The sequence below is a fragment of the Anomaloglossus baeobatrachus genome, chromosome 1 (assembly GCF_048569485.1).
Source record: "Anomaloglossus baeobatrachus isolate aAnoBae1 chromosome 1, aAnoBae1.hap1, whole genome shotgun sequence".
Classification (NCBI taxonomy): Eukaryota; Metazoa; Chordata; class Amphibia; order Anura; family Aromobatidae; genus Anomaloglossus; species Anomaloglossus baeobatrachus.
In genome coordinates this window covers 853,493,104-853,514,434 of record NC_134353.1, presented here as the reverse complement: position 1 = coordinate 853,514,434, position 21,331 = coordinate 853,493,104, and the positions used below count along the sequence as shown (strand labels likewise).

The window sequence follows — 21,331 nt, the reverse complement described above, 5'->3', positions numbered from 1 at the left end:
GGCATATAGCAGGAATGGTCTCACCAAATCCTTCCACAGATAGGGGGCAGGCAGTCTCTCCTTTTGGATTCCTGGGTTCAGTATGCTGGTCCGGCATTCACTCTCCCTGTCCAATCAGGAGGTCATAAAACAACAAATTACCTGCCACCCCAAACTCCCGTCCTAACAAGGACGGTCCACATCTAATGCAAGGTTGGACCCCTAGGCTGACCCTGTTACCGTCCCGACGCGTTTCGTCCACATTGACTCCTCAGGGGACATATTAGAGATACACCAGGTCCTCACTGCCAGCCCTCACATATCACAGATGTCAAAGGAAGCTGGCTCGTACATAATGGGGTCTTTTAAACATGGCGTTAATGTGGCTCCTCCAATCAGGAGGGACATCTCACCTGATGTTTTAATTACATTAGTATTATGTAGATAGTGATGTAATCCACTTAGTATTCGGCACATGTAGAGCAGCAATCCATGCAATCCCCCGCTCTATGTAAGAGTGACCGGGCTCTCAGCTAATGGAGTTTCAATGGGGCGGATACTATTATGTCTCCTTCTGGACATGCGCTCCTGGGGGCGTTCCCTTGGTGGAACGCCCGTGGAGCGCAAGCTTGGGGGACGGAATATGGAGAAGCAACCTCCGACGGAGATGGAGTAGGACCCTCCTCTTACCCATGAGCGGTCATTTCCGGGGGCGTTCCCCGGGTGGAACGCTCGTGGAACGCAAACCTGGGCGACGCAGGAGGAAATGCTGCTCTGAGTGGGAGAGGGAGAACCGCCCCCTCCCCTCTAGCCACGTGTCTCTGCGTGCTGGGGATTTCCTCTATGTGAGACGCCAGTGTATTATGGGTCAGATGACGTATTGAGGTGACGTATTGTGGAGGGGGAGGAGATGTTCTTCTCCTCCTATTACCTCTATCTATTGACAGTTGTGGGTGGTTTCTTTCTTGGGATGGAACGAACGCTGAGCAGCATGGATTGCTGCTCTACATGTGCCGAATACTAAGTGGATTACATCACTATCTACATAATACTAATGTAATTAAAACATCAGGTGAGATGTCCCTCCTGATTGGAGGAGCCACATTAACGCCATGTTTAAAAGACCCCATTATGTACGAGCCAGCTTCCTTTGACATCTGTGATATGTGAGGGCTGGCAGTGAGGACCTGGTGTATCTCTAATATGTCCCCTGAGGAGTCAATGTGGACGAAACGCGTCGGGACGGTAACAGGGTCAGCCTAGGGGTCCAACCTTGCATTAGATGTGGACCGTCCTTGTTAGGACGGGAGTTTGGGGTGGCAGGTAATTTGTTGTTTTATGACCTCCTGATTGGACAGGGAGAGTGAATGCCGGACCAGCATACTGAACCCAGGAATCCAAAAGGAGAGACTGCCTGCCCCCTATCTGTGGAAGGATTTGGTGAGACCATTCCTGCTATATGCCTAACATTTCGTTCATAAGTGTGGTATCTGACCGCTGTCAGTATCATATAACAAGTGATGCAATTTTCTGTTAGGTATATTTAGTTTTTTATGCCTTAGTTTTTCTATTAAGTCGGACCAATGTCCGTACTCTGGCATAATTAATTTGTGTTTGTTTATTACGTTGGTATGTTTTTTTGTTTTTGAACCAATTCGGCTATATGCCTAACATGCTTATCTAATAGTGATATCTGACCATTGTCAGTACCATTTATAAGAACATGATGAATTTTTGTTAGGTATATTTAGTTTTTATGCCTTAGTTTTTTCTATCAAAATTGGACCAAAAATCCATATCTGGCATAAACATATTGTGTTTGTTTTTTTTGTTGGTTTATTTAGTTTTTTAAACTAGTGTGTTCACTGTCTTTGAATCAATTTGGCTATATGCCTAACATGTACCAATAATGCGATATCTGACCGTTGTCAGTACCATTATAAGAACATGGTGAATTTTTGTTAGGTTTATTTAGTTTTTATGCCTTCGTTTTTTCTATCAAATTGGACCAAAAATCCATATCTGGCATAAACATATTGTGTTTGTTTATTATGTTGGTTTATTCAGTTGTTTTTGAACTAGTGGCTTCCACCATGATATTCTAAAAGCGGCATGAAACGGGCACGCACGGATTACACATGGTGAAGGCTTTGTGAATTGAGAATTTTTTTGAGGGAGTGGATTCCTCTTTTAGAAAAATTAATAAAGGATTTATTTTAATGCTCTTAACTATACTGGGTGTAAGTTTCCCAGCTTCAGTGAGGTACTGCGCATGACCAGACATGCTAGGACTCCTGATCATGCGCAGTACGCATCCATCCTCCGCCGGCCGCCATCAAGAATGAGGTATGTGCACCGTCTCTGCGCATTCATTACCATGTTAGTACGCCTACAGGGGCAAGCTACCAAGCTATGCTGTCCAACTAGCTAAGGGGAGAAACGCCCTTGCGATTAGTCGCTGCCCTCATTAGCATATAACAAACGATCTTTAGAAATACTTTTTCTAAAAATCTCTTTATCTATGCTACTGGATGCTGGGACAGTTAGGCAGGGATTAGCAATATGTACCCAGAACTGCTTTTGGTTCTGGGTGCATATTGGACCTGACAGGTTCCCTTTAAGTATCTTATATCAAAAATCTGAAAAACAATCAAATAAAAATTAATAAATTAAATAAATACTATAAAGGAAAACAAAATAAATAAATACAATTACATACTTTTGATTCTAATAGAGACACTAATACTAATAGTTACTTACATTGGGGTTTGGCGTTACATCAAAGTTGTTTTTAAGGAGAAAGTTGACCAGGGATAAGTAACCTTTCTGTGCTGCTAAATGTAAAGCCGTATATCCTTCCTGAAGATGGAGTATATTGTAAAGTTTAAGTATATATTAATCAAAAACTATTATATTACATATTGTATTAGTATCAAAATTAACTATATGCCTAAAATATAGTATATTATGATATAGATCTACAATCCCAGCCCCAATCCATGAGCCAGGAGGACAAGCTGCTAACAGAGATCTAAAACAGCGGCTCACATTTTACTGGACGTGATCCATGTCTGTGTTTTGTCTTGTGAGATTGCTGGAACATTGCGGAATTTTTCTTTTCTGCCAAGTCCAAATTAGTTTTGAATTAAAAAATCTATATGGAAGGGAAAAAAGCCACAAATGCAGCTGTGTAAAAAAATAAGTAATATGTGTATATGTATACCATGCACGGTGGTCTATGCATGCGGATTGTTAAAGGGGTTGTCGGGTCTAAAATGATAAGTCTGCAGTCACTCTATGTGAATGTAGACTTCTGAATCCTCCCTGCGCACATACTCTGCACTGTGAGGATTCCCCGCTTTATGATGCAAAGTGTCTGACTACAACCTACTGATGACACCCATACTATTGAGCTGCCCAGCAATATATAAGTGCATCCCACAGTACAGACACCCCAGACACAGGCATCGCATGTACCTGTGTGACTGGTGCCCTATGCAAACCTCATCTGTGTGCAGGTTTAATACCAGCAACCACCCCCTCCATGATATGGTAGGTTGAGAGTGGTCTTATCGGTATTCTGCACCTATTTTCCCCCTGCCTTTATCATAGGCGGCAGCAGCATCCTGCTAGTGCATTTGCTGTTTGACCTTTGGTGGCTAATGGCTGTTTTTGGCGAGTTTCCCTCTAGCTCTTCCTTTTTGTTTTCACCTGGTGACTTTCATTTCCAATTAAAGTTCAGTAAATTTGAAGGTTATTTTGAAAGTTGTGTATTCATACATCATTATGTTCCTTCCTGCATCTTCAACGCAATCTCACATCTACTCTCTTGTTCTCCCTTCTTTTGAAGTGCACTCTGTGTCCCTCCAACCTCCAAAAGCACTCATATACCAACTCGAGGGCCCTGCCTTTATAAACCTCTGTACTGTCCTTCAAACCCCATATTCAAGCCCTTACTACCTCCTTCTGCCTCCAACTCAAAAATGTTTCCAGAATCCTTTGTTTCCACAACTCAAACTCTACTAAAAATGTTGGTGCATGCCCTCACCATCTCCCACCTTGATTACTGTAATTTCCTCCTCTGTGGCCTCTCAATAAAATCTTGCATCCCTTCATCTTTATTTCCGCTGCAAAATTGATCCACCTCTTCCATCGCTACTCCTCTGCCTCTGCCAATCCCTTCACTAGCTTCCAATTCTCCATTGAATCCAGTTTAAACTACTAACGATGATTTCTATTGCTAGCCATAATCTGTCTCCTGCATATATTTCCAAACTAATCTCATACCACCTCCTCACACATCTCCAGTCATCAGAAGACCTCTTTTTGCTATCATACGTTCCTAACCCAATGGCCTCCAAAATTTTTCCCAAACATGCCTCATCCTCTGAAATTTAGTCGCCCACATTTGGAACCTTCAAACACAACCTGAAAACTCATCTCTTCAGGAAAGCCTTTAGCCTGCAATAACTTCGCTGGAATCTCACCACCACTGGAACTGCTGCAACCTCCCGGCCTACTGTTTCATTCTCCATTACCCTGTAGATTGCAAACCCGCAACTGAGGATCGTCTCCTCCGCTGTACCTGTCCATCAGTTTGTTTACTTTACTTTATGTATGTAATCCCTTTTACATGTACAACACACTGGAATTAATGGTACTTTAAAAAAAACAAAAACAAAAAAAACACTGACACTTTGACTAAGCTCTATCTGAAAATCATATGCATCTTTGCAATAGAGGCATTGCAAGCAATATGGCAGTGGTTGACCAGCATTGTGAACGTAAATGCTCATTTAAATGATGGGCATGTTCTCGGCTGTGGCCACTGAAGGGGAAAATTCTGTCTGACTGCCACTGCCTCCAGCAACATCATACATTTACCGTACCCATTGCAATCAGCTGATCGCAGATATTACTTCATTTGAAAAATGATCTGAGATGGTGAGAAAATATTTTAACTGGAAACAAGAAGAAGAGGAACAGGTTTTTGAAGCACGCTCAAAAAAACCACTTTTACTGTGAATTGCTAAAGTATTTATCAAGACGCTTTGAACAGATAAAAACATTAATAAACATAAATCTGGACTTGTTTAGTCCTGGATGGTCTCCAATCTGCAGGTCTCCAGCTGTTACAAAACTACAACCAGTGTGAAAGTTGGAGTCTTGCAACCGCTGGCGAGATGGAGCCCCGGCCTACAAATCCAGAACTTTTTGATCCACAAACATTGTGATCAGTTTGTTTCATAAAACCCATTTGGTATGTGACTGCTGTAATCTTTCTGTAATGGTTTTAATTTACTTAGCGCTATAATTTATCAATCCAAAATAAAAATAAAATACATACACGGTTCATAGTGTCGATATCACTTCCATCTTCCAGTAAGAGATGAACACATTTCTCATGTCCTCCTTCAACGGCCAAAAAAAATGGCGTAGCCCCTGACTAGGGAATAATCCAAACAGAGACTATTAAGAAGGCAGAACTGTGTATTCACATATTATTCTGCAACATCATATCACAGGTGTTGTCAGTACCCGACTGAGGTGCTAGGGGCCTACCAGTAAGATTGAATCTGGGGCCTACTGTTCAGCTACATCTAAATATTATGGTACATAAACCTCATTCACAAATTTACTTCTGATTTTATATAATAGACAACAGCACAAGACCAAGTATAATGCGGGTGTCACACGAGACGATCGCACCCACCCCCGTCGTTTGTGCGTCACAGGCTATTAGTTGCCCGTGGCGCACAAAGTCGTTAAACCCCGGTCACACGCACTTACCTGCTGAGTGACCTCGCTGTGGGCGGCGAACATCCACTTCCTGAAGGGGGGGAGACGTTCGGGGTCACACAGCGACGTCACACAGTGGCCGGCCAATAGATGCAGAGGGGCGGAGATTAGCGGGACATACACATCCCGCCCACCTCCTTCCTTCCGCATTGCCGGCAGCCGCAGGTAAGCTGTGTTCATCGTTCTCGGGGTATCACACGGAGCGATGTGTGCTGCCCTGGGTACGATGAACAACTGGCGCAGAGAAGAAGAAATTACTTTTTGAAAATGAGCAACGTGTCAACGAGCAACAACAAGGTGAGTATTTTTGCTCGTTCACCGTCGCTCGTACCTGTCACATGCTACGATATATCAAACGATGCCGGATGTGCGTCACTTACGACGTGAACCCCGCCAACATATCGCACGATATATCGTCTCGTGTGACGCCCGCATAAGGCCTAAAAAGTAGAATTTTTATTTATGCATAATTGGTTTAAATTTTTTTATGTTTTTAAAAAGGATAAATAACAGTTAGTTGTACAGGTGTAAACAGATCAGAGAGACTTAGAAAATGACATAATATTCAATCTATCCAAAAGAATTTGTTCTAATAAAATACCCCTTTAAATAAAGTGCCAAGTGCATAATATTAATATTAGAATAGGGATATAATCAAATGTGTATAAATAATGTAAAAATGTCATTTATTGAAAACAGCCAAAAAAACAGGGATTGTGTCAAATTTATTATACACTAAAGGCATCTATTAATTTATCAATATAATCATGTTCAAAGATCTTAATTTGTAGACATTCAACAGAAAAAAGATGCAAAGGTGTGAATATTTTATTTTGTGAATTTGTTTTGGACATGTCCCGCGCCCAGCAGCGGTCGAACCGCTCGGATCCGGGTGTCGCTACTGGTGGCTCGAGGGTCTCTGGGTGCCGCTGCCTTCTTGGGGGAGCTCGTCCGGGTCCCATCCCCTGCAGTACTGCCTGATGGTCTGTAACCTGCCTCCATGCACAGAATTTGAAAGTGTCCAAGTGGCCTGTAAGCTTGGAGCTGTCCGGGCCCCGCTCACTACTATGGGTAATAGAGGAGCTTGCTCCCAGGAGCTCACGCTTGGGATTTCAGTGGGCTTCTTTGCTTCGAAAGCCTTATCCCCCTCGTTGCGCTAGTGCCCCCAATCTGTGAGCTTCGTGGGAACAGTCCATAAAGGCCGGGTTGCTTGAAGCCTCTCCCCGACCTAGGGTCCATGTACCCTGACGTGCCTTCAGTCCCAGCCTGGCTATTGAACTGCAGCTGCTGGCTGTCCTCCAAGACTAGCCAGGCATCCAGTCCCAATCTCCCGCGACCGGGTCTCCGACTCCTCTGGGTCCAGACCACCATCTGCAACTTAATCTGCTTCTCCCCTGGGAGCCCCAACTCCCAGCTTCCTCAAGCTCCTCACAGCTCGAGGGCTACCACTGAACTGACTTGTCACCTCCCACCTCCCTGCCTGACCCCTAGGTGGGCGGCCCTATTCCAGCATAGCAGCCAACTGGTGTGCCTGACAGGGTGTGGTGTGAGGTGTGGTTAGGATTGTTAGATGCTGGTAGAGGCAGTGCTGCAAGTTAGGAACCCAGAACCAAGGGGGGTTGAGTCCTGCACTGGGAGATAAAGAGCGTGCAGTACCCTGTGACAACCTGACTAGTCCAGGGGCGTCACAAATACTTATTAATTATGAATTTTTCCAACTAAATTTCTACTGAGTTCAGTGCAATATAATATATGAAATATATCTATATATTTAATCAATCCGGTTTCTATTTTCTAACTGGACTTTCATTGCCTAGGTCACAGGATAAATTATTTATTACCACTATATACACCTTATTAACTATTTTTTTATTATACTGTTTAGTCCAATGCATCATATATTATTGTATTTAATTATATACTGTAGTTATTTATATATTTAATCCTATTTATACTTTATAACTGGATTATAATTGCCTAGATCCTGGGACTAATTATTTATATGCTGTAATTAATTTTTTTGATACGGGGTTGGTGCAATATTCACACCTTTTGCATCTTTTTTTGGTGGACCCGTAGAAGTACCAGGAGGTACGAAACAGCCGTAGTCCCTAGGGGCCCTCTTACCGCTCTTTTACCCTGCTTATTGGAACGAATAAAGAAGGGATTTGGAATTTTACTGTGAGTGCCGTGGCTTTCTTCCTTATTGTGAACTGCTTGGATCTCCTTCTGTTTACCACGAGCACCCAGGACCAATGCAGCAGCTTGTCGACCAGACTAGGCGGCTTAGGCTATGTGCCCACGCTGCGGATTTACAGCGGATTTTGCCGCGGATTTGCCGCGGATTTACCGCGGATTTCCCGAAAATCTGCAGCAGCGGCACTTCCAAGCCATTTCAATGGCATTTTGGAAATGCTGTGTCCATGCTGCGGATTTTTCCGCTGCGGATTTGCCGCGGATTTTGATGCGGAAAAATCTGCAGCATGTCAATTATTTGTTGCGGATTTTGGTGCGGATTTGGGTATAGAATGGGGAAAAAAAAAAAAAAAATCTGCATCAAAATCCGCGGCAAATCCGCGGTAAATCCGCGGCAAATCCGCGGGTGCGAATTTGCCGCGAAAGTCGCGGATTTTCATGCAGAAAAATCCGCAGGTACATTCTACCGTGGACACATAGCCTTACTCCTCCTCAGCACCCACGTATGACATAAGGCGGTTGTGCACACCCACATCTTCTGTCTTCTCCTGTTGTTAGCCTCCACCATTTTCATTTTTAGAGTACTAGGCAGCTGCTTAAAAGAATCCAAGGCTACTGTTTTTTGGCACAAGGTTAGAGGAAGCTGGGTTTTTATAAAGCTGTGAAATTCGCACATGTGGTTCCTTGTCCTGTTCTCTTAAAGTAGAAGAGGTGCCAATGTGGTCGAACTTCAAAATTTACTACCGCATAAGGAATTTCCGTCTGGGATACTCGGTCTCATTTCTGTACCGTCCTGGCGCATTAACTTTATAAGTTATAAGATCAGGGCCATATTGTTAGGCATCTTGTCTCAGGACCCGTCTACAGTCGTTCACTTAGTCCTTTGGTCAATCCACTGACTGAGCTACAAAAGATCACTCAATAAGTCACGCTCTCTCTCTCTTTATCTCTCTCAATATTCTGGATCTCACTATCCTTTCCCCTGGTCTCCTCTCACTCTAGGGACATACACGTTATGCAGCCTTGTTGACTAACCAGACCTTAGGTCTGGCTCGCTGACACACTGGGCCATATCTGACAGGAAACTGTCACTATCCCTGCTCCAAAGCCTCTCCCACTCTGGTCTACTCTTAACTATTAACTGTTTCTTTCCCTACTGTTGGCATAACAGAATTCAACATTACACTAAAGCGGGCTTTCCACGCTACAATATCGTTAATGAATTATCGTCAGGGTCACGGTGTTTGTGACGCACATCCGGTGTCATTAACGATATCGCAGTGTGTGACATTTATGTGTGACCTAAAACGATAGCAAAAGTGGCAAAAATCACTTGCCGCGGAGAGGTCGTCCTGAAACAAAAAATCGTTCTCTTCTAATTAGCGATGTTGTTCCTCGTTCCTGTGGCAGAACACATCACTGTGTGTGACACCACAGGAGCGACGAACATCTCCTTACCTGCCTCCATGGCTATGTGGAAGGAAGGATGTTGGCGGGATGTTTACGTCTCGCTCATCTCCGCCCCTCCGCTTCTATTGGACGGCTGCCGTGTGACGTCGCTGTGACACCGCACGACCCACCCCCTTAGAAAGGAGGCGGATTGCCGGCCAGAGAGACGTCGCAGGACAGGTAAGTGCGTGTGATGGGGGTAAGCGAGGTTGTGCGCGATAGGCAGCGATTTGCCTGTGTCGCACAACCGACGGGGGCATGTACAATCGCTTGCGATCTTGTGTGGATCCGTGCTCTTGGTGTTGCTGTTAGCCTGTAGCCTTCTCTGTGGCACCTTGTCACTAGTTGGACCCTCAAGCTTGAAACTTTTCGGGTCCCGCTCACCCGTATGGCTGAGAGCTTGCTCTCAGGGTTCACGCGAAGGATTTATTTGGACTGTAATTTGGGAAAGTCCTATCCCATCGGTGCGCTAGTACCCTGATTTTGGAGCAGGCTGGGGATGAATCTTGAAGTCTTCACCCCCGTCGAGTAAATTACCGGGACTGTGTAAAGCTACTTCCTGGCCTAGGGTCCACGTGCCCAGTCATGCCCTGGCCCCTGCCCGGTGATGGCTCAAGGCCGCCGGCTTCCCTCCTCGGCAGTCCGTGCCCCTTCACGCGATCCCCTGCGACCGGGGTTCCAGCTCCTACCAGGCCCAGACCAACGTCTGCCCCCTAGTAAACTTCAGGAGCCCTGCTCCGGACCGGTGACCTCTCCCTCTCAGAGAGTCACCTTCCACCTCCTACTCCTTTCACTGCTGTTTCCCTTCTCACTGTCACTTTCTCACTTTCCCCTACCAACCCTTCATGTGGGTGGCCCTATTCCCTTCAGGCCCCCCAATGGTGTGTCTGGTGGGTATGGTGCAAAGTGTTCCTAGGATCTTGACTGGCTAAGCTCTTAGCAACACCAAAGGACTAGGATCCGTAACCAAGGAGGAGTGGATACTGTGCAGAAGGGCAGATTGCACAATACCCTGTGACAACCTGATAGGCCAGGGCGTCATGTCACGGGCGGAGGGGTCGGGAACGCCGCTCGCCTGGGGGGTTCGCTGGCGCTCGGGTCCGGTGCTTCTGCTCCTCGGTGGCTCGAGCACGGGGCTGGACCCGGGGGCTCGAGCAGCGCCTCCTCGCCCACGAGTGAAAAGGGGAGGTTTGTGGTGGGATGTCGGTCGTGACACCACCCACGGGTTGTGATGATGGTGGGCACCACCGCTGCTGGTGATGGGATTCTCCCGGGAGCGATGGCGGAGAGCAGCTGAGGTGTTGGCCCCTCCATGGGTAGGGGCTGTTGGTCCCGGGGCCCCGGTTGGGGAGTAGGGAAGGAGGGATAGGTGCAGGTGCCGATGCGGGGAGGCGGCGCGGGTGCAACGTTGCGGTGCAGCGCGGTGCCGGATGGCACTGTTGTACTCACTCAGACACAGAAGGACAGAGTCTCTGGTAAACCAAACGGTTGAATGGATGGGGCCCGCAGCCGGCTGCGGTGTTCTCACTCTCCCCGGACGGGTTGATGGTGGCTGTCGTTTCCTGCACCTGTATGTGTGTTTGACTCCTATGGCTTCCCACGGGTAGTTCACTCCCCGGCGTGTACATGTCGGGAGAGCCCGTTTTGCCCGCAGGTGCTGGCCCTTGGATCTCTGGCCCTTGGCGGTGGCTCTTATCCGGACGGGTTGGGCTGTTGCCTTCTGACGGGACTTGGCTGGGAATGAACCCCTGAGGTCCAGACCGCAATCAGAGAATTTGACCTTTACGGCGGCTCCTAGCCTAGTCGGGGTCTGAGTACTCTGCCTTGGTGCTTGGCTTCAATCTGATCCCCGGTTCGGTACCGGTGGGCCACCGCCCGACCCCGGTTCTACGGTTCCGCCGACCTCCATCAACTCCTGCAGACGGCCACCACCGTCTGCCGACCTTGCTGATTGTGCCTGGGCTCCGACCCAGACACACACAGTTTTTACTCCTCTCACTTCCACTGTCTACTACAATCTACTGTCTTTTCCCGCCTCCAGGCCTGTGAACTCAGTGGGCGGGGTCAACCGCCTGGCTCCGCCCCACCTGTTGTGGACATCAAGCCTGGAGGGTGGCAACAAGGATTTTGTTTGACTGATGTACCTACCCAGGGGAGGGGTGTGTGTGTGTGTGGTGCTATTCTGTGACCCCTGGGGTCCAGGGCGTCACAGTCACATATGCACACAATGTCTTTTTTGTTAAGATTTTTTAATGTAAATTGAAAGAAAACTCCAACTGTTTGAGGAGCTTTTAGTTTTTTAGGAGAATTTGGAGCGTTTCCACTCAGTTTTTGCTCCAAACATTCCACAGCACTCTGAGCAGCAGCTATAAGCACATCCCAACACTTTGATTGACAGCCGGCTCTACATTATGTCAAAGCAGATAGGTCTTTATGTTGACACCTTAATTGTAGAAGCAGGATGATGTACAACCTACTTAAAAGTCACTCTAAAGAATGATCTCCATTATAACCGTTCTGCGTGGCCATTATAGATGGCCTGATATAAGCCTTAGTCATCCCCTTAACTATAATTTCCAGAAGTCTATGATGATTGCATTACCTTATTCGGACAATCCTTTTCTTTAAAATGTTCCAGCAGAACCCTCACAACTATTTCATGACCATTAGCAGCAGCCAGATGTAGAGCCGTGTTACCTTCCTGTGCCAAATACAACAATGAAGAGCGTAAAGACGTAATCAATCAAATGATCTGATCTACAATCTATGTACAAGCCATGATCTCGACAGTGATAGAATATTGCATGAAAATCCAATCCAGTTCTAGAAATCCAGTACTTAAAGGGAACTTGCCATTGAAATCCCAGGTGTTTGTAGACATATCAGTCCACTGGGTGGTCCTAGTCAGTGATTGACAGCCTTCTCTGTACGACTGTGCATGCAAATATAGCTGTCAATCACTCAATAGGACCGCCCACTGGACTCATATTTACAAACACCAGGGATTTTAATTCGTAAGCTTCAAGTTCTACTGAAACTTTTCCAACAAACCAATATATCATTCTACTCCGCTTCTTCTGTAGATCATGCTCCTCAGAGATCGGCTTACATGTACACTGTGGCAGGTTCCCTTTCAATACTAGATATTTCTAGAATGTTACTGTGATTTCCCATATTTATTTAGGAGCTTCCCACAAGGCCAGTATAGTACATGTAACTAAGATTAATTGTATCCGCAACAGGCAGAATGGCCACCAAAAACTACTACAAATTAGTTACTAATTAAATTATTTTGTCGGTTAATAGAATGTTCGCAGATGTTTGAGAATAAATTATTAATACTGACTTCAAAACCACACGTGTTATTCTCACCGGAGACCAAAAAGCAGCTGACAGATGGCGGATGGAGTTGAATACTGCTATATGCGCCATCATTTAATGCAGGGATAAGTAACATATGGCTATTGTACTACTGCAGCAAGCTAGAGTATTGCTTCCATAGCTTTAAGAGGATGGATTTAATGACAAAAACGTTAAAGACATTTCAAAAACAGTGCCACACTTGTTCCCGGATTGTATGCGGAATTGCAGTCCTAATGACTTCAGTAGAGCAAGATGTGTCGCGGGCGGGGGACAGACCACGGTAGGGGGGATGCTCAAGACGCTCGGATCCAGGGTCGTGGCTCGAGTGGCAACCAGACCCGGGCGCGAGCACCCGTCCGTCGCCCGCAAGTGACAAGAAGGGGGGTTATTTACAGGGGAGAGTTTGTCAATGACGCCACCCGTGGGTTGCACTGATTATTGGTGACACCGCCGCTGCCTTGGTATGGGATGCCTGGGGCTGATGGAGCGGTGCAGAGGTATCCCCTCCATGGGTAGGGGAGGTGTAGTCCCAGGGCCCAGGTGTAGGTTGAGTAGAGTGCTGGGATGCAGTCTACAGGGCTGGACCGGATGGTACCGGTGTACTCACTGTTTGGAATAAAGTCACACAGAGTCCAGGTAGTAAACCAACGGCCAGATACCGGTAGCCTCTGGAGGGGTCTGCTCGGGTCCCGCACACTGGTGGACAGAAAAGGGGCCCTTCCTCCTGCACTTGAGTGTTGTTGTCTTGTGTGTTGACTAGTCTGCATAAAACGGGAAAAGTCCACTCCCGGTGTCTTTGCTGTGGGAGCTGTGGCCTGCGAGATCTGACCCTTGGGATTTGAGCAGGCACTTGCAGATGCCCTATCCCCCGCATTGAGCTTCCGTCTCGCTCTATCTGGGCTGCTAGTGGGACAAGACTTGGAATCTTGTCCCCTGCTAGCTAATTGGGAAGGTGCTTGAAGCGGTCCTCGCCCTAGGGTCCAGGTACCCAGACTGTGCACAGCCTTCGGACTAGATGCCTGCTGTCGGCACCGGCGGGCAACAACCCTTCCCCGGTCTACTTAAGGTCTCCCGCGACCGGATCTCCGTCGCCTGTGGCCCTGCTCTGCCGTCTGCCACCTAGTCAGCTCAGGTAGTCCGGAAGCTACAACCCCCGACTACCACTTCCCTCCTCTCACTTCCTCTGTCCAGGCTTAACTAACTTGTTCCCTCCCCTTGACACCTCAGAAACCCTAGGTGGGAGTCACCATCTGCCTGGCCCCGCCCACTGGTGTGTCCCTATTGTCCTTGGGGGGGGTGACTAGGCTATTGTGGCTGGTGTATGTATCTGTGTGGAGGTTGTGTTGGAAGGCCAAAGGGAAGAGATTCCTAGAATCTGGAAGATGGATGCAGTGATCTGTGACAACCTGATTTTGTCAGGGCGTCACAGATGCAATATCAGATACAATTCATGTACAGAAGAGATACTGTTTCTAGAAGAAAGCAGCCAGGTATTTCTAATCCTTCACAACTCCTTGAAGAAACTGATAGTTATGCATGCTGGGACTTTTAAAAGGAATCTGTCAGTACTGATGGGCGGACTGGCAGATAACCGGGATCGACAGACCTAAACGGATTTTTTTAAAAAATTCGGTTCCAGCCCAGAATTGATCCTGGCTATCTGGCTGGACACTGGTCCCCATAGAAGTCTATAGGGACCAAAATCCAGCTATAAAAATGGTGGTAGAGAGGCATAGGAAGAGGTGCGCTATACTTATGTGACGCCCTGGGCAAGCCAGGGGTCACAGGTCACAACACCACACGCACCCCACATTCCCTGCAGGTACATACAAAGTCAAAACTAAAATCCTTGTTGCCTTCCTCCAGGGGCTGGTGTCCACACCAGGGGGTGGGCCAGGCGGTTGGCTCCACCCACCGAGGAGTTCACAGCTCTGGAGGCGGGAAAACCAGGCAGATGAGTGTTAGAGTTGAGAGTAGAAGGAAGTGGTAAAGGAGCAAGTGACAGTAGTGGAAGTGACAAGAGAAAAGTGACAGAAAGAAGCCTGAAGTTAGTCCGGGTGTGTGCCCCGGACTGAGACAGCAAGGTTGGCAGACGGCGGTGACCGTCTGCAGGAGAGGCTGCTCGGAGGTTGCCGAAAGGACCGTGGACGGGTGGTGACCCGGCGGTACCGGAGCGGTATACGAAGAACAGTCAGCACCAGGGCAGGGGCCTTTCGGATCCCGGCAAGGCTAGGAGTCGCCATAATTTGCCAAATCCGTCAGTGAAGGGGACGACTGTCTCCCAACAACCAAGTCCCGTTTGAAGGCAACAGTCCGACCATTAAGGGGAGACACCGCCAAGGCACCAGTTTCCCAGGGCCAGCGCCTGCGGGCAAGAGTGGAGCTCCTCCGGCTCATATCCAAGCTGGGGAGCGGGTTACCGGTGGGAACCCATCGCTACCAAACAACTACACATAGGTGCAGGGAAGAGACAGTCACCGTCAACTGCAGGGAACATCAGCACCGTAACCGTCCGAGGGACCCGTCCAACCAGCCGTTTGTTTACCGAGAACTGTGTCGTGTTTACTGGCTGAGTGAGTACCTCCGTGCCGTGCGGCACAGCGCTGCCCCTGCGCCCCTGCACCTCCACAGGCCCCATACCCGCCTGGTCACCATCCAATCCCATCACTGGGCCCCGGGATCACCAACCCCTACCCAAGGAGGGGCAAAACCACAACTGGCTGCTCCATACCATCACTCCCGGGATCCCCAGCCAGAGCAGCGGTGGTGTACACTCAATCACCACAACCGTGGGTGGCGTCACGGACAACAAACTATCCCAACAACCAAACCCCTTTCACTCACGGGCGAGGAGCGCCGCTCGAGTCCCCGGGATCCGGCCCATCGCTCGAGCCACCGAGCGGCAGCAGGCCGCAGCAGCAGCGGCAGCCGGACCCGAGCAGTGGGAGAGCGCGGCGTCCCCTCCTCCGCCCGCGACAACTTGGCGTCACGAACAGGATCTTACCGCTCTGCCGTCTGGTAGAGGTGCGCCTTGTTACCGCCGGAGGTGTCCGGCCGAAAAATTTCAGAAGCCGCCATCTTTGGCGCGAAGAGTTCCCGCTCGAGCGTCTTCTCGAGTAGCAGAGGCGCGAAGGCCAAAACCCCGCCCCGATAGTGGAGGGGCCGGAAAGAAGCTAAGGGGGACGAAATGGCGGCTGGACGCATGTGAGGTGGCTATAAAAGCAGGGACGCCAGGACCCTGTGGCCATCTTGTTGCTAGTTCCTGGAAAGCACGACTGCCGAGATGTCCGCTCCAATTAATAACAGCGAGACCCCCGCGCCCGGCACGGCGACGTGGTTGAGGGACCGGACCGTCCCGCTGAGTAATCGTCTGCAGGCCCACATGCAACTTCTCCTGGAGGAGTGGGAGACCGACATGGCGGACGTGGTGGCTGCTATGTGGAGACGCGAGGTGGAAGAGGATTTGGAGGAGCGGGTAAGAGACCCACGCCCCTGTATTCCTGAGGGATCGGCCATTGGAGCTGAGGGGCCCGGCCGGCTTCCGCTCACCCTGCCTCTCTCCCCGCTACCCGTGATAGCTGCTGCCGCTCCGCCATTAGGCCCGCTACCTGCCCAACCGGTAGCGATACCCTGCCAAGTCGCCCCGGCGGGCCAGCCGGCTGCAGACGTCCAGGACGTCCCTGAAGTGCACCAGGGGGAGCCGTTAGGACCGCGGCCCCTTAACAAAATGGTGCCAGAAGTCCCAGCAGTGACTGTGCCAGACCCTGAGCCCGGGACTGTGGCCTGGATGAAGGCCCGAGTGATGCAATTCCACCAGCGTCAGCAGGATCAGATCTTCCGGATGATGGAGCAGTGGACCAACGAGCTGGAGATGCTGATTACAACTGCCCCGATGTACGGAGGGGGAATGGATGTAACAGAGTCGACTGGTGACCCACGTCCCTATGTACTACCAGGACCGGCCGCTGCGGCTGAGGGGCCCGGCCTAGTCTCGGCCTATGCATCACCCTTGCGGTTACTTATGGGGCGCCTCAGTGTAAGCTCGCCTAATCTGCTGCTCCGTGTTACCGCAGAAGGGTCTGAAGTGCTGGATGTTGGAGGCCAGGAGGCTGCGGCAGCTGGCGGTAACCCGCCTGACGCAGGAACAAGAGATGATGACTCCGGCCCCAGTGCCGGGTCCGCTGCTGAGTTGGAAGAGGCAATGGAGCGTGCCCGTTATGTAGGAGGTCCAGTGGTCTTCCACACCCCGCGTACCGGTGGAAATGGGTACCGGGTGTCCCTGTCACAGCAGGCATGTCAGTGCATGCTGGATATGCTGGTGGAGGGGGATGGAGCCGCCTTAGCTGAAGACTCAGAGTAATGGCAGCGGAGCACCGTTGCACCGTCCCCGTGGGGACCGAAGTTTGTTTGTGTTTGTTTGAAAGTTTTTGAAAAGATAAAAAATGATGATAAGCAAAATGATTACCGAAAAGTAACCAGATTGTCTAACCGTGATAGAAAAACCGGCCGTTGCCGGCACCATTGTCCCCGTGGGGACCGTTTAAAAAGTTGCATAGGGGACTCCTTATGGACAAGCCCGTGAACTTGCAGGGCAACCACAAACGTTAAGTGGAATGTAAATAAATTGTGCTACCGTTACCGTTTCCGCAGTTGCCGCCTCCGGAGAGGCAGGTTGGAGGGAGGGTCCGCAGTAGAGCCGGCTGGGGCCCAGCCACCACAGGAACCGGTGGCTACCCTCTGGAGGGGAAGGACAGATCCCGCTCGGGTGACTTGGTGCAGGACTGGGGTCAAGGGGTGCTGCCTGTTTTCTAGGGGCAGCATCAGGGCCAGGTTGCTTGGGTGGGAGAGAGCGGAGACCGTAACCGTACACCGTTTGAAACCGTTTAAGTAAGAGTACCTCCCGATGTGGGAAGAAGTTACTTTAATTGTAAATATGTTACTGTTTTTTCTATTTTCACAGAAAAACAAAAGGAAAATAAAACCGGTGTTGGACGGGCAGCCTGAGGACGGTCTGCGTTTTGCTAAGGGGGAATGTGATGCCCTGGGCAAGCCAGGGGTCACAGGTCACAACACCACACGCACCCCACATTCCCTGCATGTACATACAAAGTCAAAACTAAAATCCTTGTTGCCTTCCTCCAGGGGCTGGTGTCCACACCAGGGGGTGGACCAGGCGGTTGGCTCCACCCACCGAGGAGTTCACAGCTCTGGAGGCGGGAAAACCAGGCAGATGAGTGTTAGAGTTGAGAGTAGAAGGAAGTGGTAAAGGAGCAAGTGACAGTAGTGGAAGTGACAAGAGAAAAGTGACAGAAAGAAGCCTGAAGTTAGTCCGGGTGTGTGCCCCGGACTGAGACAGCAAGGTTGGCAGACGGCGGTGACCGTCTGCAGGAGAGGCTGCTCGGAGGTTGCCGAAAGGACCATGGACGGGTGGTGACCCGGCGGTACCGGAGCGGTATACGAAGAACAGTCAGCACCAGGGCAGGGGCCTTTCGGATCCCGGCAAGGCTAGGAGTCGCCATAATTTGCCAAATCCGTCAGTGAAGGGGACGACTGTCTCCCAACAACCAAGTCCCGTTTGAAGGCAACAGTCTGACCATTAAGGGGAGACACCGCCACCGCCAAGGCACCAGTTTCCCGGGGCCAGCGCCTGCGGGCAAGAGTGGAGCTCCTCCGGCTCATATCCAAGCTGGGGAGCGGGTTACCGGTGGGAACCCATCGCTACCAAACAACTACACATAGGTGCAGGGAAGAGACCATCACCGTCAACTGCAGGGAACATCAGCACCGTAACCGTCCGAGGGACCAGTCCAACCAGCCGTTTGTTTACCGAGAACTGTGTCGTGTTTACTGGCTGAGTGAGTACCTCCGTGCCATGCGGCACAGCGCTGCCCCTGCGCCCCTGCACCTCCACAGGCCCCATACCCACCTGGTCACCATCCAATCCCATCACTGGGCCCCGGGATCACCAACCCCTACCCACGGAGGGGCAAAACCACAACTGGCTGCTCCATACCATCACTCCCGGGATCCCCAGCCAGAGCAGCGGTGGTGTACACTCAATCACCACAACCGTGGGTGGCGTCACGGACAATAAACTATCCCAACAACCAAACCCCTTTCACTCACGGGCGAGGAGCGCCGCTCGAGTCCCCGGGATCCGGCCCATCGCTCGAGCCACCGAGTGGCAGCAGGCCGCAGCAGCAGCGGCAGCCGGACCCGAGCAGTGGGAGAGCGCGGCGTCCCCTCCTCCGCCCGCGACACTTAGTGAGGCTCCGGCGCGGCAGTAACTGCTCCCGTCACCGCCCGTTTACCTCCTTGGTCGCTCATTATGTGGCGCCCTGGACAAGCCAGGACGTCACAAGCACACCAACACACCCCACACTCCCAGTCAGGCACACCGAAGTCAGACAAAAACCCTTGTTACCTTCCTCCAGGGGCTGATGTTCACACCAGGGGGTGGGCCAGGCGGTTGGCCCCGCCCGCTGAGGAGTTCACAGTCCCGGAGGCGGGAAAGGTAAGGCAGATAGAGTTTGGAGGTGAAGGTGGAAGGAGGAAAGTGGCAGTTAAGCAGCCTGAAGTTGGTCCGGGTGTGTGGCCCGGACGGATCAGCAAGGTTGGCGGACGGTGGTGACCGTCTGCAGGAGTGGCCTATTGGAGCTAGCCGTAAGGACAGTGGACGGGCGGTGGCCCGGCGGTACCGGACCGGTACGCAAAGAGAAGCCAGCACCATCCGGCAGGGGCTTACGGACCCCGGCAAGGCTAGGAGTCGCCGTGAATTTGCCAAATTCGTTAGCGAAGGGAACCTTCTGGATTTCCCAGCAGACAAGTCCCGTTAGAAGGCAACCGTCCAACCGAGAGAGGGAAACACAGTCACCGCCAAGGCTAAAGTTCCCAGGGCCAGAGCCTGCGGGCTAAAGGGACTCCTTCAGCACCCATCCAAGCTGGGGGAACGGGTTACCGGTGGGAACCCATTGGAACCGTACACGTTACACAGGTGCAGGGAAAGGCAGTCACCATCAAACTGCCGGGAGGAGAAACACCGCAGCCGTCTGTGGGACCCGTCCATCCAGCCGTGTGTTTTACCGAGAACTGTGTCCTCATCATTGGCTGAGTGAGTACCACAGTGCCATGCGGCACAGCGCTGCCCCCGCGACCCTGCACCTCACCAGGCCCCGTAACCCGCCTGCCATTCACCCCTACCCCCATCTACGGGCCCCAGGACAACCAACCCCCCCTACCCACGGAGGGGAGAACTAACATCCAGGCTGCTCCCTGTCATCGCTCCCGGGATCCCCGTCCAGAGCAGCGGTGGTGTCACCAATATCACCACAACCATGGGTGGCGTCACGGACAATATCCAATCCCCACAATCAATCCCCACCCTTTTCACTCACGGGCGAGGAACACTGCTCGAGTCCCCGGGATCCGGCCCACCGCTCGAGCCACCATCGAGCAGCAGCAGCCGGACCCGAACAGTGGGAGAGCGAAGCGTCCCCTCCTCCGCCCGCGACAACTAGGCTCATGCATATGCACTGCTTTCCCTGCCCACCGGCGTCTGTGATTGGTTGCAGTCAGACATGGATTCTCTTTTTTTGATACACAGCCAAGATAAGCACACAGCTGGGGGCTGCAACCTGTAGCTGTATGCTTTATCTGTGCTGGGTATTATAACATACCCTAAGCCAATTTATTTATTTATTTTTACTGTACGCTATAGACCCGCAGACCGGGTCTCATTGGAAGTGTCAGAGAGGCTGTCACTCAACGTGGGGGCGTGTCTTACTGCAACCAATCACAGAAGCCGATGGGTGGGGAAAGCAGTGAATATGCATGAGCCTTAAGAGCAGCACTGGAAATGAATGGGTAGGCGCGGGAGAAGTTACAGTGCGCCGGGTCCGCCCATTACAAGTCAGCAGGTTTTTGCTACCTCATCTGAGAGGAGCATCATATAGGCAAAGAGAGCCTTAATCCAATTATGTATCACTTAGATTACTGGATTTAGCACCACTGACACAATCTGAATTTTTAGATTTATCATGTAGCAGAGCTGAGAGAGTCCTGTCCTGCCCATACCAGGCTCTCTATAGAGATTGTACATTGACAGGGAGGTATCAATTAGATGAGGTAGCGTATTCAGCTGCAGTGCGCAAGACCTTGTAGTCCAAGCAATGATAAGTCCTCCTAGGTCCTGCTGGTTAAACAAACATTCCAAGAAAACAACAGATCGGACCTTGACAAGACAGGCAACCCTGAATTCTATATTTTAACCCTTGCAGTATGCTGTCTTCAGATTACATAGCAAAAACCTGCTGACATGTTCCCTTTAACTCCTTTATGACATATACCATACGCACAGGCTTCTACTCTCACATGTTTTCTGGGTGTCAGCCCACCATAGCAGGGCTACTATGTTTTAGCAGTTCAGGGGTTGTTTTCCTTTTAACACATGTGGATGACCCAGTTAGGGGGTATACAGATGACCATATAAATGAGTCCAAGATCAGACCATAATGCTGGGACTGGCCACGCTTCTTATAACCACAAT

At 50.2% G+C, this 21,331-nt stretch overlaps 1 protein-coding gene across 1 annotated transcript in view; it reads right to left on the bottom strand.

The window, feature by feature from the left end:
• ANKDD1B (ankyrin repeat and death domain containing 1B) overlaps positions 1–21,331 on the bottom strand; it is a 132,566-nt gene that overhangs the window by 48,088 nt on the left and 63,147 nt on the right. The window contains exons 7-9 of the mRNA XM_075342283.1: positions 12,026–12,124; positions 5,327–5,425; positions 2,740–2,838 (exon numbers count right to left, since the gene is read on the bottom strand). Coding sequence (XP_075198398.1) covers positions 2,740–2,838; positions 5,327–5,425; positions 12,026–12,124 — 297 coding nt within the window. The remainder of the gene's footprint in view (positions 1–2,739; positions 2,839–5,326; positions 5,426–12,025; positions 12,125–21,331) is intronic.